The sequence below is a fragment of the Martes martes genome (genome assembly GCF_963455335.1).
Source record: "Martes martes genome assembly, chromosome: 16".
Lineage (NCBI taxonomy): Eukaryota > Metazoa > Chordata > Mammalia > Carnivora > Mustelidae > Martes > Martes martes.
The window spans coordinates 50406795-50430791 of record NC_137904.1 but is presented as its reverse complement, the minus strand read 5'-3'; the positions used below and the strand labels follow the sequence as shown (position 1 = coordinate 50430791).

The following is a 23997-nucleotide window of genomic DNA, read 5'->3' as shown; positions in this document are numbered from 1 at the left end:
ACCCCAGGTCACTGCTCTAAACATAAATTTATCTGGAAAGCAGGAATTACAGAAAAAAAAAGCAGCAGTATAAAGGGCTTCTCACAGTCTATGTACTTTGGATAATGCTTTACAGAAGTTAGCTATCACTGGGAAAGAAAAGTTTTAAGAATTAGTTTTAGGGGAAAGAAAAGTTATAAGGATCAGTTCTCTGTAAAATCCCTCATGTGGTGGTGCTGGCCCTTCTATTGGATGCTTTGCTCTTAAGAAATTTCCCTTTCCCAGACCAAATCCTCAACATTTTTAAGAGCAGATCTTTCTCTTATGCAATCAAAGCAAGCTTATCGAAAAGACTTCACAGTGAAGCCAAAGATCTCACTCTTGCTGAGTTCACGAAGCCAAAATGCCATTTTCATCAAGTGAGCCACTAGTTAAAAAGTTAGCCCTTAAAATGGGTGAGCCATTGCGGTGGGCATACCCTAAAGGTGGCCGCCACAATGAGTCACAGTCTTATATAAACCCCTCGCCTAAAGTAAGGGTAGAACTTATTGTTTCTAGTCAAGACTATGGCAAAGGGGGTGGCATATTCATTTCCATGATTACGTTACATTTGATGACTCCATCTTTACAGACTGAAGCAAGAGATTCACCTCTGGCCTTGACAAAGCTGCCACACTGTGAGAGAGCCATGTAGCAAGGAACTGAAAGTGGCTTCTAGGAGCTCAGAGTGGCCCCTGGCCAAAAGACAGCAAGAAGAAGTAACCCCGGATGGAGGACCCCGTTAAATCATGCCTAGGTTCCTTACCCAGGGAAATTATAAAATAATAACTGTATGGTGTTTTTAAACTGCTAAGTTTGTGGTAATTTGTTGTGTAGGAACAGATGACTAATATAGCTACCATTATAAAAACTCACCCAAAGTAAGCATTTCTATAGTGTAATTTGGATATGGTACACCCCCTACCTTTCATCAAGAAATAGTAAAACTAAAATATGGCTGATGAACAACAAAATCTGTCAGTTTAGGACTGGTCATATGTTAAACTCTGCTGCTTTCACAGGCAGTTGTAAGGAAGTGCTCCAATAGCAGAGTGGGGTTCTGCAGGGACCCACTGAGAGGAGCTCAGCAGAGGAAGTATCTGTCAAATGCTCATCCAACACCAAGGTGGCTGGTAGTTTACACACTGTTCATGGCAGGAATTAACAGTTGGCCCCTAAAAAGAATAATCCATATCTGGGAAGGCCTACTTTACAAAGGAGCTACTGGATGAGGTTCAAATCCCTCAGCTCTGTCCCATGCATATGGAGAAGCCCCATTATAACCTTGGCCGGACACACGCCAAGGAGCACCCTGAGCCCTATACTCACGCACTGCTCGCTGGTCTCCGGGATGAACTCTCCCTCACTGTTGATGCTGGTGTAGGAACCCTGCCGGGCAATGCGTTGCTGTCGCTCAGGCACGTAGCCAGGGGGAGGTGAGCTTCGGCCAGGGTTCTGGGAGCCTAGAGCATAGAAACAAGACCTTTTACAACAGAGCCCAGAATGTGTGGCGGAGAGCAGCAGAGAGGGGGTGAGGTCAGACCAAACATCTGTTGCAGAGGCTGGTACCAGGTAGGAACTCAGCAGAATTCCATTTATTTCCTTCACTCTATGTGGCAGATACAAATGGGTTAGACTCAAGATCCATTCTACTGGGGCGCCTGGGTGGCTCAGTTGTTAAGCATTAAGCGTCTGCCTTCAGCTCAGGTCATAATCTCAGGATCCTGGGACTGAGCCCCGAGTCAGCAGGGAGCTTGCTTCTCCCTCTCCCACTCCCCCTGCTTGTGTTCCCTCTCTTGCTATCTCTCTGTCAAATAAATAAATGAAATCTTAAAAAGAAAAAAAAATCCATTCTAACTTTCTAGTATGCCTTCCTATATTTCAGAAGTTAATTAGCTAAAAGCCATTATTCCTAAGACCCCCTAAGGTCCAGCCACTCAGATGCACTTGGGTGAGATTTAGTTGGCTGCCTGCGGCTCCTACTGCTCCTGGGCACAGTCGCAGAAGCCCTGGTTTGTACGTGGCCGCATTAGCAGAGGCCCCGCACCTGGAGTCCAGTTTTCCTGATATCAAGACACAGATGCAGTCATTCCTATGACCAGAGCAGAGGGGCACTGTGCTTCTGAATCTGGTAGCTTCCTGGTTACAGAAGAGGGAGGAGCTCTGTGGCTTCTTAACCTAGAATCTGTTTCTTTCTCTACAATCACTTTGTAAACCAGGATGTGCGCTAAGTTTCTTCTTCCCAAAACTAGTTAGAATGGATTCTACCCTGTGCACCTGAACCCTGACCAATATACTCTGGAGTGAAAAGGTATTACTCATTTGACAGAGAATGAACCAAAAATATCTCTTGTAAGGGACTGATTAGAGAGGAAGAAAAACTTACTTATTGATGAAGTCCCAGACAGTGGTCCAAAGTATCCCCAGACAGGATGAACCACCCTCAGTCTGTTACAGGGATTATCTAGGTGAAGCCTCCCTGGGATAAAATATCCAAGGACCCGGACACCCATTCTCTCCTTTACCAGTTGCCACTGAACTCTCCCCTGGTTTTACAGGTAGGATGGGACTGGCTTGCACGAGGCCAGCCCTACAGACCCAGGAGGGGCTGGAGGAAAATAGCAAAGGTTTTCTGAGCTTTTATTTCCAGCCAGAGACTTTCACTTTTTCCAATACACACCGCTGCCTGCAGAGAGCCAGCCTTGCTATCTGATGGGCAGTGGGCCAGGGGCTATTGTGCACAGGCCCACAGCTTGGGGCAGGAAAGGGAAGTCTCCCCAAACCAATGGCTATCAGAGGAAGCAAATGGAAAAACCAGGAGTTGGCAGAACTGCTCCAGAGCATTTTCAGTTTTGTTTTTATCTTCAATTCAGAAATTGGGGGCTAATGAGACACACAACAGCCGTCAAGAAGAAATGAGACAGGGACCTTAACGGGTCAGGATGCTGGGCTGCTAGACTCACGGATGATGCGCCCATTATTAACAAAGACATGTTGTAACATATTAACAAAGACAGCAGTGAAATAGATAGTACAAACCACAGTACTATGCAAGACAACTCATTCTAGGCCTTGGAAGGCAGGTGTGGTGGGGATAGCAAGCTCTCTGGGATGCCCTTCCCTGGCATTCCAGACGGATCTTGCTCTGTTCTCATGAGGCTGTTTGTGTCAAGGGGGCCCCAGCAGCAGCAGCTGAAGCAACAAAGCAGAGTCGTCATCCTGTGTGCAGAGCAGCCCACAGCTCTGCACCAAGGTGTTCTACACACAAGGAGAAAGCCAGGGCTTGAAGCTGCTGACCCGCTGTAGTTCTCCCAGGGCATGCCAGCCCTCGCTGGCTCCTTAACCCACGGTGCAAAGTCCGAGCAAAACTCTCACCGAAAGCTGAAAGACCGGCTCTCCGATTCTAGCCCTTCCATAGGAGACTCCGGTCAGGAAGCTGATGCAGTCAGGAAGTTCCCTCCGCAGGGAGTTTTAGGGTTTGGGGTCAGTGTTAATGTGCAGGTCATTGCAAGTATAAAGAGATAGCTGTTTTGGCCATCAACTATTTTCTCGAAATCCTGCTGTCTCTTGCTGGGCAGATGAGACTGGGGGAGGAATCAACTCTGGGAAATCTTGACCAGTATTTTTCGGTGCGCTCCCACTGGACCAGGAGCTTGAAGCAGAACAGAGCTTCTCAACATTTCCTCCCACAAGACCCTGAGAACATCCTGGATGTTTCAACTTCCAAAATTCCCATCTGATTTTGAAGCTGCCACCACTACTAAATAGTTTCTGGTCTCTGGCATCACAGAAGAGTTTAAGGCAAGGAGGAAAACCCCGTGGAGGTGAAAGAAGCTGACCTGTGTGATGGGGGGCTCCGCCCTTCGCACTGCACCAGGGCAGGAGGTCTGCGCTGCGCACAGCTCTCTAACCAGCTGCTGCCAGGGGCTCCCTGCAAGTCACCTCATCTTTTCAACACTCTCTCCTCCTCTGCCTGAATTTTTTCCTCCTCCTCCCTTCCCCGTTACCAAGGCATCAAGCACCCTCTACATGCACTCCCCACGTCACTTGCAGCAGGAGTCACCTTCCCATGTCCCCTTGGCACCTGCGTCATTCCCCTTTTCAGCTGACTCTGAGCCTCCCTTCTTCGTTTATAGCCTGGACCTTCCTTCTCGCCTCTCCTGTAAGCCACTAACCAACCTGTTTCTCTTTCACAGCTAAACTCCTTGAAAGAACTGATGGCCTCCACTCCCCTGCTGCTCGTTTTTTAGGGGCTGCAATCTGGCTTGCTTTACTGTGGGACTGCACTGGCATGACAAGGAGCAAGATGGAGTAGGAACGGAGGCAAAGGCACTTAAGGAGATGCATCAGACCCAGTGGGAGTCAGAATGCGGCAGGGACAAGTCCTGAATTTGAGGCTTGGCTGCGTGGCTTAAGGGCACCACTCAACATATTATGGGAAAAAATGGTGCTTGAGCTCAGCTTCAAAGGTAGGCAGAATTTCTATGGGCAAAGATATAAGGAAGGGCACTGTTACCTAGGGAAATTCCACCTGCCTTGTCTGAAGATCTCCCCACAGGGGTCTTTTGGGTTAACTCATGACCTAGTTGTTGTTGTTTTTGTTTGTTACTTGTTCTTGTCCTTCAGCATGAACTAGTTTAATAGACTAATTGGTTTAAAAAAATTAAATTCAAGGTATGTATATTATGATGGGGCAAACAAAACACAAACATGACAGCTGGCTTCAAACAGTTAAAACCTGTCATGAAAGAAAACCTGTTATCTTTGTATCTGTGTTGCTCAAGAGAGCAGTACCAGAGTCACTGGGTAAAGTGAGGGAAGGCAGATTTTCAATTCAATATACGGAAGAAGTTCAAAGAAATAGCAGGGATTGGGCTACCTTGCACTTTCCCAACACTGAAAATGGTGCCATGGGGGCTGAATGACCCTCATGTTGCCATTTCTCACTAAATACTCACAGCTTCCTTCATGTTAGGGGAGGGAGGAAGGCAAAGCCCCCTTGCTCCTGCTGCTTGGGGTTGAATCGCTAAGGCTTCTCTTTTGACCCAGTTTCTACTGCAAGGACTTCTCATTCCTGATACTTTAAAAACTGACTCTCCCCTCTTCCTGTTTTCTTCTACTTCCAGAAGGCCTTACACTGCCCAGCACAGCAAGCACTCAGACAACTGTGGATGAAAACAAGTTGTGTCTCTTATCCTTTCCAGCCTGGCTGGTACCATGTAAGGCCTCCTCCCACCCTCTCCTGTTTCTCTGTTCACTCCTATCCTGTGTCCCTTGCAGGTTCATCCTCCTCTAATTGGCCACTAAGTGTCTGGGTTCCTGAGGCTCAGCTCTCGGCTTCTTCTTACTCTGCAGTCTTTGCCTAGGGCCTCTCATCTGGACCTGTGGCTTCACCTGGACAATTTCTAATATTTTTTTCTCATCCTGATTTCCTCTCCTTTGAGGTAGAGACCTGTATATCTACCTGTTCATTTGATAGCTCCTCATAGCTGTCTCAAAGCCACCTCCAATTCAACCTATCTAAGACATCAGGTCTGCCTCTTCGCAGCACGTGAAACCAGCCTCTCATCTCTCGTTACTGTCTTAGTGAAAGGCAGGGCCATTTATCCAGATCCATAAACCAGTAACTTAACCTCCTGCTCTTTCAACATTCACAAAGTCAATCCAATACCACAGTGGTTCTTAAACCTCTTAGAACTCTTTTACACTTTGAAAATCAAGAAAGGGGCGCCTGGGTGGCTCAGGTTAAGCCTCTGCCTTCGGCTCAGGTCATGATCTCAGGGTCCTGGGATCGAGCCCCGCATCAGGCTCTCTGCTCAGTGGAGAGCCTGCTTCCCCCTCTCTCTCTGCCTACTTATGATCTCTCTCTCTGTCAAATAAATAAATAAATAATTTTAAAAATTAAAAAAAAAAAAACAAGAACATTAAAGAGCTTTTATTAAGTGGGTTATATCAACTGATATTCACTATATTAGAAATTAAAGCTCAAACATTTTGAAAACACACTAATACACAAGCACACATTCCATTAGCCATCAGAGCAATGACATCACCTCAGTCGGGTGACCTATGGAAAACTCCACTCATACTCATGAGAGAATGGATTAAAAAGGCAAATCATAGACTTCCTGAAACGATCTCAGGGACCGCCCCCACCCCAAGTTCCCAGACCACACTTTGAGAACCAAGCAACACCATGTTCTGTTGGTTTTACCTTCTAAATGTCTCAAATCCATCTGTGCCTTCCTCTCTCCACTACTGTCACTAGCCTAATCCAAACTTCCGTCTTCTTCACCTGGACCAAACAACATTAGCTTAACGTGGTTTCCCCTTTGGTCTGTTCTGGCTCCCCTGCAATCTGTTCTCCACACTGTATCTAGAGTAATCTTTTCAAGACACAAATCTGAGTACGTCATACCACCTATTCCTGTTCAATTTAAAAACCAGAGAGTGGATTTTTACTGCTTTCAACATTAAGGACCAAAATCTTCATCATGGACCACAAGCCTCTGCCTCCCTCCCCAGCCTCAGTCCATTTCTCTGCCCCACTGTTCTTGGGGCCTCCACACGTGTGGCTCTCCCTGCCTGGCACTCTCTTCCCTGCTTCCCCTTTGCATCATTCATACTCCGGATCATAGGCTAAGGCTTTCCTGGCCCCAAAATTAGGATGCATGCTCATGGCAACATACTCCTTTCAGTCACATCCTATAAATTACACAACAGCCTCATCATGACAAGTGTTTGTCTTCCCATGCAGCTATAAGAGCCACAGAGGCAGGAGCCAGGTCTTTCTTGCTTCCCATGTTTCGTGCACACAGCTGATACTTGGCCAATTAAATCCTAAGTGAATAAATGAATAAACAAAAATGGAGTTTGAGAGGGAGACAAAAAAAGAGTAAGATAATATGATGAGCACTGTAACAGAGATGGGCATAAGGGACCAATATTTGGTCCCTTGGTCAATGGCTTCCCACTGCCTACCAAATAAGCCCAAGGGCAGTCCAGGCTCCTTAGGGGTGGCCCAGGGATCCTTTCTCAGCTTCTTTATTCTCCTTTAAATTGATCAGCCAGGCTGAATGCCAAGTGAGATCTCCACAGACAGCTGAAAAGCTCTCCCGCCTCATCCTTATCTACTGAAATTCCCTACCATCTCTAAAGATCCAGTTCAAATAGCTCCTCCACAGAATGCCGGTCCCTAGCCATTCCGGTTAGAAAAAACCTAGGCCATGACTCGGCTCTATGGAAAGGCTGGCAGTTTCCGCCCACTTCTTCCCTCACATCTGCCATACTCCATGCCAGTTGTGGTTCTCCCAACCCACCACCTTCTTTTGTGATAGTGTCTGGCAGGTGCCCCGTCCTGTGCCAGGAATATCTCTATGCTCAGTAAATCTTTCCTTCGTGGCAGCTCTGATGTTTCCTCTTTTTTTTTTTTTTTTTAAAGATTTTATTTATTCATCTGAGACAGAGACAGAGATGGAGAACTAGAGCACAAGCAGGGGGAGAAGCAGAGGGAGAGGGAAAAGCAGACCCTCCACTGAACTGGGAGCCCGACCCGATCCCAGGACCTGGAGATCATGACCTGAGCCAAAGGCAGACACTTAACCATCTGAGCCACTCAGGCGCCCCTGATGTTTCCTCTTCTGTGGAAGCACTTCTCCAAGTCCTGGGCTGAGTTGGTTATGCCTCCTCCCACCCCACCCTGTAGCCCCCATCGTACATGCCTCCATTGTAGCCCTTACCCTAGCTCAACGGCTGGTGCACATACTGCTTACTGAACAACGGAACCCTGGATCTACGTGTGCTAGGAGGCTACGCTGGCCATTCTCTAAATACACAGGAACTACTTCATAGAAATCCTATTCCTCAGCGTTCTCAGACAAGGAAATTCCACATATGGCTCCTCACAACAATGGCCCAGCATTTGGCTCTTGCCTCTACACACAAATCACAGGCTCTTGCTCAGGAGCAGGCCCAATCACGGCCCCATGTCAATCCTCATTGCTTACTGTACAAAGGAACAATGCTGCCTTCCTCCAGCCCCTCAATCTCTCTGAGGGCTCTGGAATGGAGGCCAAGCTGGCAGAGTTTCCTAGGCTTCAGGGCACCTGGATTCCAGAGCCAGAGATGTTCCAGATAGGGCCTCCTTGCTCGGGGGTTGGCTCTCTCCCCTCTACCAGCTTATTGAAAACATAGCCACCAATTATCCACAATGTTAGAGAAATATGAAACTCATATACAGATCTTCAGCTTGGCAACACTTAATATCAGGTTTGCTCAAGTTCCAAAAATCACTCAGCAAGGCAAAGTCAGTGCCTCAGTAACACATTCTTCCTGCTACCCTCTCAGGAGGCTTCTCACTCACAGACAGGCTCCGCGTGATGTTCAGAACTCCCCAAGCTCAGCTCAAGATCTTCAGAGAGCAGTTCCATTCGATGCAACTCTACCTGTGTGGACAGAACTTGTCTTCCTAGCAGCAGCAGGGGTCTCAGCAACATTAGGGCAGTAGGTTCAACACAAATGTTTGATAAGGCCAGGTTTGCCTCTTGATACAAATTCCACAATTCAGGACATGGGCTTTCTCCTCAGACTCTGGAAAATGGGATCCAGAGCAATACTAGGTTATCCGGTATAATGCACAAGCCTGACTTGGATTTCTTTCCTGGGGAGGCCTGGGGGCAGCTACGTAGTTTTCTTCCTAGTTAGCCAGTCCTATATACTATGTCAACAGTCTCCCATCCTTCCCAGACAAGCTGGTTTAATTCTCCAAAGTTTTCATTGGTCAACATCTTCGCCAAAGCATAAGGACCCCTCGGGAATCAGAAGCAAGAGGTCTGAGGTCAAAACTCAAACTTGGGCCTTATTCCTAACCTCAAGTCTCCAGTTCTTTGATGAAACAATGGTCAAAAATGAGAGTGGACTGTTCGTTGCCAGAGGTCTTCAGCAGATGTTTGAGGAGATCACTTTTTCAGACATGTTTAAAAAGGAACTTGGTCGTGCCATCACATTGTTACATTGTAAGCTCTCTGAGAGTCAGGACACCATCCCAGTCATTTCTCTACCCCTTCCCCACCAAATAAAGGCCTAGAGGATTATTTTACATAGAGTAATAGTCTATTAATGTATGATGGTGGTTTTTTAAATTAATAAATACTTGATTTTTAAAAAGCATGGGCAGATAAATTAGATGAAAAGGAAAAAAGCGGCGAAATACTCACTGACAGAGAGGTGCCTGCTTCTGGGCTCAGGGGGCTGGTAGATGGTATTGACATCTCCTGCAGACTGGGAAGCTTTGATCCGCACCTGCCTGGACACCCCGGAATGGGGAGAGGGACTGGTCTGTAAGATAAGAGGAAAAAGGTTGAGCCATCTTTAGGCAGACAGGCCAAGAAAGGCCCGCTTGCCCTTCCCTAGGACTCCTTGTGCTCTTAGTTGCCTTCCCACTTTTTTTTTTTTTTAAATATTTATCTATTCGAGAGAGAGAGAGAGAACACAAGCAGGGAGGAGGGGCAGAGGGATAGGGAGAAGCAGACACCCCCCCCAACCCTGCTGAGGAGGGAGCCCAATGCAGGGCTTTCTCCCAGGTCCCTGGGGTCATGGCCTGAGCCAAAGGCAGAGGCTTAGCTGACTGAGCCACCCGGGGGCCCCTGCCTTCACACTTTCAATATGTGAGGTATCTAGCCTCCCCCTAAATCTCACTCCTCAATCTGTCTTGGCAAACCACTATTTCCTCATCGTAGTTTTATAGCGTCAGTGATATCTGAGCACTGAGACCCACTGCCCCAGTTTAAAAGGTGATGACCCAGGCATGGAAGAATAACAGGTTTTCCTATAATAATATGTCAAACAGAAAAGTGAGCTGTAAATACCCTCTCATAAAATCTCCAGAGAGAGAACTTGGGAAAAAATAGCAGGAAATTATTTCAGCAGCGAGATCACCTGCCGAGTTGGTGGGGGTGGGGGGTGTCAGAATAGAGAATGACCGCAACCTCCCTGCCAAACAGAATTCTGGCCGGTAAACACGTATTTCTAAAAGTAGCTTGATGTGCTGCTTCTACCCAACCACAATCACTCCCCCCAAATCACAGCAAAATCTCAGCTGCTTAGTATCACCAGGGTTTCCATGAGAAACCATCTCAGGCTTGTGTTATCTGGGAAAGGCTATCACAGGTGCCATTTTTGCCAGAGGTCAAGGACCCCAGAATAGGGTCAGCAACCTCACCACATGCACCCTCACTTCTGCACTGTTCTAGTCAAACCACCAAGTGAGCCCTAGGAAAAAAAAAAAAAAACAAAAACAAAGCAATGCAGGGGGCCCTCACAATGAGAAAGGGGAAAACCGAAGGTGGGCAGTGAGCAAGTGATGTGCGGGTGCGATTACAAGCATGTGGAGCACTACAGAGAGCGGGAATGGGGGGTCAGGAGCACTAAATAACTTGAGGCAAAGTTTCAACTTGCTTCTCTAGCTCTTCTACCTCACATAAGAAAAAAAAAAAAAGTCCAACCTAAACAAACTATATCCTGTCCTCCAGGAAAAAGGCTTCCCGCTCTCGGGGGTGAATTCAGCTGCCAAGCAGCCTCCTCTGGTCTCTCCATGCCAGACTTTATCACATGCAGGGCTGTCTTTACAAACTGTCTTGCTCTAACGGGAAGTCAGAACCAAGGGGAAGTGGAATGTTCTTGCTGAAGCCTCCGATGTGCAATAGCTTTCTGCTGAGAGTCAGAAAGGAAAAAACAGTCAAAGCCACACACTGGGGAAGGAGGCCAGTGAAGGGCAAGGAAAGGCCACAGCCCTGCTGTCGGAAAGAGAAGAGCCCCATGATGAGCCCCCCGAGGACACCTGCTCACACACAGGGCCTTGCACGTAGTGAGAATTCCACAAATCGCAGTGATGTGAATTTGAAATGCACCGAAGAACATACACTCTAAACTCAATTTTAAACTCTAAGAGCTGACACAGGAAAGTAGGTTCCACAGCCAGCACAAGCTTTGGTTGTAGAAGAAAAGGCTGAAGTTATAGCAACAGGCTGGAAAACAGATGAAGGGAATCAGTGGAGGCTTCAAAGCAGGGATTCTTTTTTTTTTTTTTTTTAATATTTTATTTATTTATTTATTTGACACAGAGAGAGAGAGAGAGATCACAATTAGGCAGAGAGGCAGGCAGAGAGGTTGGGTGGGGGGAGCAGGCTCCCCGCTGAGCAGAGACTGATGCGGGACTGGATCCCAGGACCCTGAGATCATGACCCGAGCCGAAGACAGAGACTTAACCCACTGAGCCACCCAGGCGCCCCAAAGCAGGGATTCTCACCCCTTAATGTGCACAAATCACCTAGGGCCTTGTTAAAACACAGGTTCTGACTCTGTAGGTCTGGGATGGGGTAAAAAATCTTAATTTTTTTTTTTAAGATTCTATTTATTTATTTGACAGACAGTGGGAGAGAGAGCAAGGGAAAGTACAAGCAAGGGGAGCAGCAGAGGGGGAGGGAGAAGCAGACTCCCCACTGATTAGGGAGACTGATACAGGGCTCAATCCCAGGACTCCAGGATCATGGCTTAAGCCGAAGGCAGATGCTTAACCGACTGAGCCACCCAGGCACCCCTAAGATTTTAATTTTAAGGTCATCTCTACACCCAATGTGGGATTTGAACTTAACCCCAAGACCAAGAGTCACATGCTCTACCTGACTGAGCGTACCAGCCAGATGCCCTGAGAATCTGCATTTTTAAAAAAGATTTTTATCTATTTATTTGACAGAGAGAGAGAGATCACAAATAGTCAGATCACATGTAGGCAGGCGAGGGGAAAGGGGAAGCAGGCTCCCTGCTGAGCAGAGAGCCAGATGTGAGGCTCATTCCCAGGACCCTGAGATCATGACCTGAGCTGAAGGCAGAGGCCTAACCCACTGAGCCACCCAGGCGCCCCGAGAATCTGCATTTCTAACAAGCTTCCAAGTATGCTGACGCTGCTGGTCCATGGACCATACTTTGAGCAGCAAGGTCTTAGGAGGAGAGTCATACTTCAATTTAAGGTCATGGGTCTCGACCCTAGCCACCCACTAGAGCTACCTATGGGGCTTCAGACACCTCACACCACCTACAACAGAATTTCTGGGGATGGCGCCCAAGGACTGGTATTTTTTTAAATCTCCTCAAGTGTTTGTAATATTCAGTCAAGTCTGAAAACCCTGATTTAAAGGGATAGAAGAGAACTGCATGGTAAACAAAAATGAGGTTCATGCAAGGATTCAGGGAACTTTGAGCACAAGTGGAAAAGAGAGAGGATGCCTGGGTGGTTTAGTTGGTTAAACATCTCTGCCTTCAGCTCAGGTCATGATCCCTGGGTCCTGGGATCAAGTCCTGCATCGGGCTCCTTGCTTGGCGGGGAGTCTGCTTCTCCCTCTGCCTGCCGCTCCCCCTGCTTGTTTTCTCTCTCTCTCTCTTCTCTCTGGCAAATAAATAAGTAAAATCTTAAAAAAAAAAAAAAAAAAGAAGAAGAAGTGGGAAAGAAGGAGGGGCTAGGAAAAACAAAAGGGGACTGTAGTGGAGTGAAAGGAGAGCCTACAAGTATAAAGCGTGGCCGACAGAATGTTGTAATCATAGCAAACAGAAGGTGGCATTTGACTACTCAGTGTAAATCTCACCAAAGGACTCTGTAGGTAGCAGTGTGTATAGCTGACACAAACAACATGAGAAATTACCAGGGAACCACATCCATAAAGACTGCAGTGACTGGAAACTAGGAGATCAGCAGAAAAAGTGGTCACAAGAGTGGGCTCACAGATGATCTTGGTAAAAGATTTGGTGGGGGGCACCTGGGTGGCATAATCGTTAAGTGTCTGCCTTCGACTCAGGTCATGATCCCAGGGTGCCGGGATCGAGCCCCACATCAGGCTCTCTGCTCAGCAGGAGGCCTGCTTCCCCCTCTCTCACTCCCTGTGCTTCTGTTCCCTCTCTCTCATTGTGTCTCTCTCTGACAAATAAATAAATAAAATCTTAAAAAAAAAAGATTTGGTGGTATGAGACAAAACGAACAAGTGGATTCAACCCTGCAGGGGGTAAAGAGGTGTGTGTGTCTGTGTGTTTGTTTCAGTTTGGTTCACAGGAACATAAGGTGAGAAATGGCCCCTGGGATCTCACCAGTCCTCTGCTTCAAGGGTGGCACCAAGAGACTTTGCACAGAAGACTACAATAGTTACGACAGTTGTATTTTCTTCTTCTAAGATAACCCCCAATATCTTTAAGATTTTATTTATTTATTTATTAATAAATATTTTATTTATTTGACAGAGACAGACACAGTGAGAGAGGGAACACAAGCAGGGAGAGTGGGAGAGGGAGAAGCAGGCTTCCCGCCAAGCCGGCAACCCGATTCCGGGCTTGATCCCAGGATACTGGTATCACGACCTGAGCTGAAGGCAGACACTTAATGACTGAGCCACCCAGGCACCCTGATAACACCCAGTATTTAAAGGGTTCATCCAGGGGTGCCTGGGTGGCTCAGTGGGTTGGGGCCTCTGCCTTCGGCTCAGGTCACGATCCCGGGGTCCTGGGATTGAGCCCCGCATCAGGCTCTCTGCTCAGCAGGGAGCCTGCTTCCCTCTCTCTCTCTCTGCCTGCCTCTCTGCCTGCTTGTGATTTCTGTCAAATAAATAAATAAAATCTTAAAAAAAAAAAAAGGGTTCATCCAAATTGAAATAAGGTGACTAAATCTGTGTTTTCATTATCTGCACTCTCCAGTGCTTTCTAGACTTTGACTGCTTATATATAGATTAGGGTGCCTTTCTGGACTAAAGGCGACCACATATAATCCCTTGAAAATGCTGTCTTCCCTTGGACCTTCTTCCAGCTTGGTTACCCTCTGAGCTGTGGGAAAGAGAATGACACAACATCTTACAACTTCTCTCCATGGGCAACATTACACTTTCTGTTCTGCTTCTGATAAACTGTGGAGGAACCTGGGGGAGGTCTTCCAAGGGTTACAAGAACTCTAAGACCCCTTTCCAGGAGGGTGACTAATAGGTACTGAACTGTAAGTCAGAAGATCTGGATTCTAGACCAGCTCTGTCACCACTGGCTGCTTCACCGTGGGCAAGTGACCCTAAGTCTTGGTTTCCCCAGGTATAGACTGGCAAGTACATATCCTTGCCATGGACCTCTAAAAGTTGCAAGAGTCAAATGACAGACAAAAGCACTTATACATGTAAGGTGTTAGGTTTAAACAGGGGCCAGACTGAAGCTATTGTATTCAACAGCTTTGGTCCTATCTTCCTGCACTTGCCCCTTACTTTAATAAGACTGAAAAGAATTACTATTTAGATTATCCTTGATATTTTTAACTTAAATAGTAGACAAGATAACATCAAACTCATTGCTGGGATATTTGGGAAGCGGGCAACATCTGGATGAGAAGATCAGAAGTTTACTTTTGTCAGGGAGAATCTAAGATAACAAAACAAAATGCCATCATCAGTTTAAGGTAGCCCGGACAGACAGAAGTGACAAAAGAATGTAAGCGTGAGATTATTTTAAGATAGTAGAAAATCTGAGTCTAGGAAGTTATAAGGTCAAGAGTGAAAAGTTAAACACAAACATGGTTAGAGCAGAATTAAGAGTTAATGGTCCAGGGTGCCTGGGTGGCTCAGTGGGTTAAGCCTCTATCTTTGGCTCAGGTCATGATCTTGGGGTCCTGGGACTGAGCCCCGCATCGGGCTCTCTGCTCAGCAGGGAGCCTGCTTCCCCCTCTCTCTCTGCCTGCCTCTCTGCCTACTTGTGATCTCTTTCTCTCTGTCAAATAAATAAATAAAATCTAAGAAAAAAAAAGAGTTAATGGTCCAGGGCACAGGCCTAAGGCAGCAAGAACTACTTAAGGAGACGATGAAGTATCTTAAAATGGCAGGAGAAAGCAAGGCTAGAGAGGAGCTCTTCAGACTAAAGGGAGGCTCTGTGATGACCAGACTCCAGGAGTTCTCAGGTAAGAACAATACTGAAGCCTATGACATGGCCTTGGCCAGGTGAGGTAGGAGAGGTAAATACAAAGGGAAGATTAGAAGTTGTCATAGAAGGATCAGTAGAAAAGGAATTCAGAAAGAAAAACTGCACATTTAAAGACAGGAATAAGAAGGGAAGTGAAGGTGTAAGTGGTAACAAAAGGTGAATGAGGCAACAGATTGCTAAAAATGGAAGAAACTCAATAGAGAAACTAAGTGACTGCCAGTTAGCAGCTGGAGGTAAAGCAGGGCGCTGTGGTGTCCTGGAGCAGGGTGCTCAAGCGTGCTCTGTGTGGCTGGGACCCGGCGACAGCCGATGGTATAATAATCCTCAACAAGGTAATACAGAAACGGAAAATAACTCTTTACAAACTTTTACAGCAATTTAGCAGAGTGACTTTCTGCCTACCAGCTCTAGCAATAAGAACTAGAGTCTTGTATTATGTATGTCCCTCATTTATTTTTCCATTTCATTTTCCAGTTTTTGTGTTTTAAAAAGAACTGGTCCATAGCAGACTGGAAATTAAAAGAATAAAACTAGTATTTCATCACAGAGGGTTAGAGAAGCACTGTTCTTGAGGTGGGACTCATGAGCACACAGCAAGTCCAGTTCATGACACTTGTGTTTATTAAGCCTGAAGTGGGGCGCCTGGGTGGCTCAGTCAGTTAAGTGTACCTGAGGTCATGATCTCGGGGTCCTGGGATTGAGCCCCACATCAGGCTCCCTGCTCAGTGGGGAGTCTGCTTCTTCCTCAGCCCCCTCCATATTCTCCCCCCAACAAATAAATAAATAAAATCTTTTTTTTTTTAAAGATTTTTTTAAAAATTTATTTATTTCACGAGAGAGAGAGATCACAAGTAGGCAGAGAGGTAGGCAGAGAGAGAGGGGGTTCCCTGCTGAGCAGACAGCCCGATGCAGGGCTCGATCCCAGGACCCTGAGACCATGACCTGAGCCGAAGGCAGAGGCTTTAACCCACTGAGCCACCCAGGCGCCCCTAAATAAAATCTTTTTATTAAAAAAGCCCTGAAGTATAGCTGAGGAAGTTCCCAAGAAAAGATCTCATCACCACCATTACCATTACTAGTCTTAAATGTAAATCTTTACAAATGCAAAAAGTTGGAGCAGGTTAAGTGACCTGACAGTAACAAAAATGGTTATTTAATTAAATTATGGTATATCAACTCAAGGGATTTATACATCTTTATAAATTATAATTGTGAAGATGACAAATTATCTTAGAAAAATGTGCATGACAATGTTAAGTGAAAAAATAAATTAGAAAATTGTATGACCACATGACAACATTTAAAGTATATATACATATGGCCAAAACTGCAGGGGCACATGTAAATATCAATAAATGTGTTATAGTGATAGGTTTACATAGGATAATTCTTTTTTAAAGATTTATTTATTTAATTGAGAGAGAGAGTGTGTAAGCGGTGAGGAGGGGCAGAGGGAGAGGGGGAGGGAGACAGAATCCCAAGCAGACTCCCCGATGAGCGCGGAGTCCCAAGCAGGGCTTGATCTCACAACCCTGAGAACATGCCTGAGCCAAAACCAAGAGTCAAATGCTTAACCGACTACGCCACCCAGACACCCCAATAATTGTCTTTTTCAACTTTATAAAAGGTTATACTGACATTACAGTAATTTTTAAGTCCTTAGAAAGAGAGGCATCAATGTGGCATTTCTTTTATGCGCCATCTAATGCAATGTCAGAGCTTTTTTTTTTTTTTTTTAGTTTGACAGACAGAGATCACAAGTGGGCAGAGAGGCAGGCAGAGAGGGAGGAGCTTGGGTGGTCATCTTTCAAAGAGCCTGGGTGTTGCAGCAGTATCTGCAGCCATGTGCACCCCTTAAAGGATGAGAAAGTGGATGTAAAGAACCACTTGTCTATACCTTCTCATCAAGGGAATGAAGGGATCATAACCAAGGGTGCTAGCTCCCAATCAAGCAATTACTCCATTAAACCAAACCCCAATTCTAGCTTCTTCTGTATAGAAAGGGTTTGCTGAATATGATCTCCGCTTGACTTCTGCCGAATAATCAAGAAGCATTTACTGTGTTTTCTTAAGAAGATGGGTGGGGTAGGGTCCCAAAACAATTAATCACGGCTCATGCTCTTGAGGAGCTTAATAATCTTTTGGGGTAAAACTTATAAATATGCAACAAATGGAGGGCAATTACCAAGCAACCTATAAACTGGTGGGCACATTTTATCCAATGACTAAAGGAACAGGGAATAATCAAGATGGCCTCAGTGAAAAACAATGACAACACTGTAGCAGGTAAATCAAGCTAGATCCTGAAAACAAGGTGATAGCCATGGCAAAGAGTGATAAGGAAGAACTGCAGAATTGGGGAGTGTGCTGAAGAATGTGGAAAGATGAAACTGGGGAGCTGGAAAGAAGGGTAGTTGGTGATAAACCCTGGATGCTAGGCTACATTTAGATCCTCTACAATAGGCAATAAAGAAAGACTATAAGGAGTAAGTGAGTAACTTGAACAGAGAAATAAAATAATAAAGTATATATTTTATTTCAGAATACTTCCCAAAACATATCCAGAAAAGAGATACATCTGGGACAGAGGAGAACAATCCTCAGTCACAAGGACACTTCTGTAATATTAGAAAAAGTTTTCTTTATTCTAAGGCCCCCAACTGCATTCTCCTCTGCCTCCCTTTCATCATTAGGACAGCCCGATCCCAATACGTTTCCTTAAAAAGAAAAGGTCAGGGGGCGCCTGGGTGGCTCAGTTGGTTAACCACCTGCCTTCAGCTCAGGTCAGGCTCTCAGAGTCCTGGGATAGAGCCTGGTGTCAGTGTCGGGCTCCCCGCTCAGTGGGGAGTCTGCTTCTCCCTCTCCATCTGTTTCTACCCCCTGCTTGTGCTCTCTCTTCTCTCTCTCAAATAATAATAATAATGATAATAAATCTTTAAATAAATAAATAAATGGTCAGCACAAGCACCATTCGATCTAAACTCTGTCCTACTATGGTGCATTCACTGTCCTCATGCAGCAATGTCAGCTGTCCATAGTTGGCTGTTTTCAAGTATAAGGAAAGGAAAGACTGCCAAGAAACCTTTAGGAACATGCATCTTAAGAAAACATGTGTAGAAATTGGTGGTTGGAAGACAGATCCTGGGGGCACCTGGTGGCTCAGTCGGTTAAGAGTTTGCCTTCAGCTCAGGTCATAATCTCAGGGTCCTGGGATTGAGCTCCACATGGGGCTCCCTACTCAGTGGGGAGTCTGCTTCTCCCCTCTCTCTGTCTCTGCCCCTCACTTGTGCTTGTGTTCTCTCTCAAAAAAAAAAAAAAAAAAAAAGACAGACTCAGACTGCAATCACTTGTGAAATGTAGGCCTTCAGAGACCTTTTAGGAGAAGCAGCTACATAAGGGATAATTTCCCACTTCTGCCGGCCCCTGCAGACTGCCTGCCATTTGGTAAGGCAGCAACTGATAAACTACAAGAGGCCCTCCATTCCATGGCCTCTTTTCCACTGTACAGAAAGAAAAGTTTGTTTCCCACATGTGTCACAAGACACAGGCATAGTTGCTGAGAAGTTGTTGAGAGATTTACATGACAGTGTCAAATCCTTGGCAGCCTTTGCTAATCAGCATCTCCACCCTAATCAAAACTCTCTTGTTGGGGTCCAAATTAAATTGAAATAACATAAGTACAGAGAAAAAGAACTTTCTCTTTTATCATATATGTTTTCCTTCTTCCCATGCCACAAGCCAAGTAACCTTTAGCTGCAACTTTAACATAGATTTGACTTTGCAGTGAAATCACAAGCAAAATGCTACCTGGCCAATGACACGGTGGGCTGGGCTGCACTTAAGTGCTTGCTTCATTTTTTTAATTTTTAATTTTTTTTTTTGTAGAGAGAAGTGGGGGTGCAGAGGGAGAGAGAGAATCCCAAGCAGACACGCTGAGCATGGAGCCTGTTGTCCCAGTGCCCCAAGATCATGACCTGAACTAAAATCAAGAGTTGGATGCCCAACTGACTGAGCCACCCAGGTGCTCCCCCCTCCCTTGTGTGCTTGCTTTAATAGCAGCTGAGAAGCACAAAATTCTGTCCAGGCAGCCAGGTAAACCCCTGAAGGAGAGCAAGTTCTGTTTTCAGCTGCCAGGCCATCATAGGCGCTACTTACATGATTTCTGTCCTGGGACAGCAGCAATATCCTAAGGCTTTTCATGCTTGAGCTTCTGTCTAATATGTCAATTGCTTTATCAAGATCATCTTGGTTCTTCAGCAGGATGGAGAGCTGTGACACAGGACACAGAAAAAGAATCATATAAAAGAAAAGTTGTTAGTTTCTAAAAAATAAGCAAAATACACAAGAAAAAAGTAAGATTGAAGGAAAACAATCCCATTGGATACTAGGGGGTCTTTTTTTGTTTTGTTTTGTTTTTTTGTTTGTTTTTTTTTAAAGATTTTATTTATTCATTTGACAGACAGAAATCACAAGTAGGCAGAGAGGCAGGCAGAGAGAGAGGAGAAAGCAGGCTCTCCACGGAGCAGAGAGCCTGATGCGGGGCTCGATCCCACGACCCTGGGATCATGACCTGAGCCGAAGGCAGAGGCTTTAACCCACTGAGCCACCCAGGCGCCCCGGATACTAGGGGGTCTTAAAACCAATTGAAACCATATAGATATTTCCTTTTTCTTTTCCCTAAATGTACAATTCAATAATTTTTAATAAATTTACAGAGCTGTACAACCATCACCATAATTCCATTTTGAAACATTCCCAGTTTTCCAAAAAGATCTTGTGCCCACTTGTAGTCATTCCTCTTCCCACCTATAGACCCTTAGGCAACCACTAATGTACTTTCTGTCTCTATAAATTTGCCTCTTTTGGGGGCACCTGGGTGGCTCAGTAGGTTAAGTGCCTGCCTTGGGCTCAGGTCATGATCACAGGCTCCTGGGGTTGAACCCCACATTGGGCTCCCTACTCTGTGGGGAGCCGGCTTCTCCCTCTCCCCCTCCCCACCGTTCATGCTCGCTATCTCTTGTCTCTCTCTCTCTCTGTCTCAAATAAATAAATAAAATCTTTATTTTTTAATAATATTTAATCCATTCATTTGACAGAGAGAGAGATCACAAGTAGGCAGAGCAGCAGGCAGAGAGAGAGAGAGGGGGAAGCAGGCTCCCCGCTGAGCAGGGAGCCCAATGCAGGGCTCGATCCCAGGATTCCAAGATTATGACCTGAACCGAAGGCAGACATTTAAACCCAATGAGCCACCCAGGCGCCCCTATTTTTAAATTATTTTTTAAAGAATTTCTTTCTTTCTTTTTTTTTTTTTTTAAAGATTGTATTTATTTATTTGACAGACAGAGATCACAAGTAGGCAGAGAGGCAGGCAGAGAGGCAGGCAGAGAGAGAGGAAGGGAAGCAGGCTCCCTGCTGAGCAGAAAACCCGATGTGGGGCTCGATCCCAGGACCCTGGGATCATGACCTGAGCCAAAGGCAGAGGCTTTAACCCACTGAGCCACCTAGGCGCCCCAAGAATTTATTTCTTTAAAATAAAAGAAGTAGGCTTTAAAAAAATAATAAAATAGAATAAAGGAAGTAGGCTTTAGCTTAAACAAACTACAATTTTTTAAACATATGGTATGGGTCTAGATATCCAGAATATAGAAAAGAACTCTTAAAACTCAACAGTAAGAGGACAAATAATCCAATTCTTTCAACGGGCAAAGGATTTGAACAGACATTACCCAAAGATGATAGACAAATGGCTAGTAAGCCCTAAAAAGATGCTCTATGTCATAGGCATTAGGGAAATGCAAATTAGCTGGCTTACTCTAGCCTCACTTTTTTTTTTTTTTAAGGTTTTTAAAATTTATTTATTTGACAGACAGAGATCACAAGTAGGCAGAGAGGCAGGCAGAGGCAGAGAGAGAAGGGGAAGCAGGCTCCCCTCCGAGCAGAGAGCCCAACACGGGGCTTGATCCCAGGACCCCGGGACCACGACCCGAGCTGAAGGCAGAGGCTTTAACCCCCTGAGCCACCCAGGCACCCCTAGCCTCACTTTCTTAGTAATTGAAGCTTGAGGTGCAATTTTTTAAAGTTCTATGCATTTGACATTTATATCTTTTGGGTTCTCTTATCTTGTTTTTTGTTTTGTTTTGTTTTTTGAGAGAGGGAGCGAGCATATGCTATTGGGGGAATGGGGGAAGAGAGGGAGAGCAAGAATCTTAAGCAGGCTCCACACCCAGAGTGGAGACTGCTGCAGGGTTCGATCTTACAACCCTGAGATCATGACCTGAGCCAAAATCAAGAGTCAAACACTTAACCCACTGAGCCACCCAGGCACCCCTCATATCCTGTATTTCAAATGTTTTAGTTTACATACTTTAAAATACTTACATCTGGATTACTTATTAACTATAGAGTTAGTGGTTTATTTTCCAAATTTGTTCTATTTCTAAAATTTGTCCAAAACACAAAAGATCAGACGGTCTTGTTTTTGTTAACTATTTAGCAATATATCCAATTGTAATTATACATTTTGTATAAAGGGGACCAGGGAGTTTTTAGCCAACAAATCACAGCTTCTATAGATTTCAGCCCCCAAACTATGGAAGAAATGCCTTTTTTAATTCCCCTCGAGCTGAAGGTTTGTTTGTTTTATTAAATATAGTTGACACGTGTCACATTAGTTTTAGGCATATAACACAGTGATTCAACAAGTCCATACCTTATGCTAGGCTGACCATAAGTGTAGCCCCCATCTGTTGCCATACCACTGACTATATTCCTTATGCTGTACCTTTTATCCCCACGATTTATTCATTCCATAATTGGAAGCTTGTATCTCCCACTTCCCTTCATCCATTTTGCCCATCCCCCACCCCTCTGCTAATCATTAGTTTGTTCTCTGTATTTATGGGTCAGTTTCTGCTTTTCTCTCTTGTTTTCGGTTTTAAATTCTACATACAATTGAAATCAAATGGTATTTGTCTTTCTCTGTCTGACTTATTTCACTTAACATAGTACCCTCTAGGTCTGTTTATGTTGTTGCATATTTTTTACAGCTGAGTAATATTCCACTGTATATACACACCACAGCTTCTTTATCCATTCATCTATTAATGGACACTTGGGTTGCTTTATGGAGGTGATTCTTAACTCTTCAACCAATAAAACAAAACTACACAGTAAGGACCAGTTTCTCAAAGAGCCAGGATGTTGCCTGGGTTTCCTGTCTTGCCCTCCAACTCAGTTCCCTCAAGATGCACACTCTTTACTAGGTATCAACACACTGCCTCTCACACTAATACAAAGCACCAGCCCAAGCAGACTGTAGCCTCTCATACCTTTCCTGGAGCTGGGAAAGCAGCCAAGTAATTGACATTCAAAAGAATTCCACTCTGGGTGATATTCAAAGTATGATAAAATAAGGACTAGAGGGGTGGAGGACAGGAGAAGGAAGAGTTAAAGAAATCACTCAGGCAGGTGCTAACTTTGGAAACAAGCTACAGTTGGTAGTTAAACTCTGAGAGAAGAATCCAGCATTTATGACCGTCAATAAGGGAACTACCCACCAGTTTTCCACACCTCTCCAGCCCCTCCTAAACCTCTGCTTCTTGTTAAGACTGTGCTAGAAAGAAAAAAGTAAGCTACAAAACATTAAGGAGACGATATAAGCCCTGGCCCTGGTACCATAGCTGATTCCACTGTGAAGTATTAGAGCTACCGGCACTGAATGAGCAGGAGAATGGAAACAGCTATGTCATCTCCCATGTAGTAAAAACCACAAATCCCAGAATGACTGGAATTAAGAAAAGAGGCTCCAGAAAATGAAAACCTGCAGATGACACTAGAGGAACAAACTAAAAAGATCCTCAGTGAAGCAGGAAGAAAAAGGTAGTCAGTTGGCACCCTTCCTTGTCCCCACACCATCCATCTAGTCTCTCACCTCATTGTTCATGTAATGCAGATCAAGAGGCTGCCCGAACACTGTTGTCACCTTGTGTTCCACATCTTCGTATCTCACAGGCCGGCTGAACGGTATAATTCTGAAGACAAATAGGAAGCGTGGTTAATTGCATATTTTAAAAGTCAGATATGGAAAGCTAGGACTCGTGAGTGATATCTTCCTGTTCTTTTAAACACAGAATTCTCTTTTTCTCCTTCACACAGCTTGCCTTTCTGTTTCTTTCCTTCTCCTAACCACCGTATTTTTTTCACTCTTCTTCTGAGCATCACAAGCACTGCTCAATCCCAATCATTATGCTTTCACTTCAGCTCAGATCTGTCAATGACAGTTCACTATCAAAGCAGGACACCTGGATTTAAAAACAAGGTTCCAAATACTCCTGTTAGGAAGAAAACCTGGAGATTGGAGCAGTGTTCCTGAAAACATGGTCTCAACTCCAGGACTTGAAAGGTCTTTTCCAATGCTGATGCCAGAGGAATCTCAATGCTAATTATCCTCAGAATTGAGATTTTCTACCTCAGAGTCAAAGGAATTACCTTTGATTTGGTTATATGCCTAAGTTTTCTTAACTAGTGACACATACAATCATATAAGTAGTGTTGATCCTGACACTTTTCTAGAGAGACTCATTAGGTCAGTTCAAAGAACTATTTCTATAAATAGAGAGAAGAGCAAGAACTTGTTCAAAGAGGTGTTAAAATGATTTGTCAATTAAACATCACAGCAAAATGCAAAAGTGGGGATAGATGATATATACAAAATGAACGAAACACAGAAGAATGAAGTAAACAAAAAATTGGCAAAATGTTGATAATGTTAAAGCTGCATTACAAGTTCAGAAGGATTTAGTGTGATATTCCCCCTACTTTTGTGTGTATTTGATTTTCAGAATAAAGTTTTAATGAATATGTCAGGTTGAACTACATGATATGGCTGGTAGTTAACAATTTTTGATACAACAGTGGCAATTTCATATGGTTCCAACCCAATACTCTAAAACTTAAATCCTTAAGACAAAAATAAGCAAAGAGATAAAT

At 44.8% G+C, this 23997-nt stretch overlaps 1 protein-coding gene across 2 annotated transcripts in view; it reads right to left on the bottom strand.

The window, feature by feature from the left end:
- Positions 1-23997, bottom strand: part of MAP3K3 (mitogen-activated protein kinase kinase kinase 3) — a 61818-nt gene that overhangs the window by 11559 nt on the left and 26262 nt on the right. For both annotated transcript variants that reach the window (XM_080825460.1, XM_080825459.1), the window contains exons 4-7: positions 22940-23039; positions 19165-19278; positions 9234-9354; positions 1348-1481 (exon numbers count right to left, since the gene is read on the bottom strand). In XM_080825460.1, coding sequence (XP_080681586.1) covers positions 1348-1481; positions 9234-9354; positions 19165-19278; positions 22940-23039 — 469 coding nt within the window. The remainder of the gene's footprint in view (positions 1-1347; positions 1482-9233; positions 9355-19164; positions 19279-22939; positions 23040-23997) is intronic.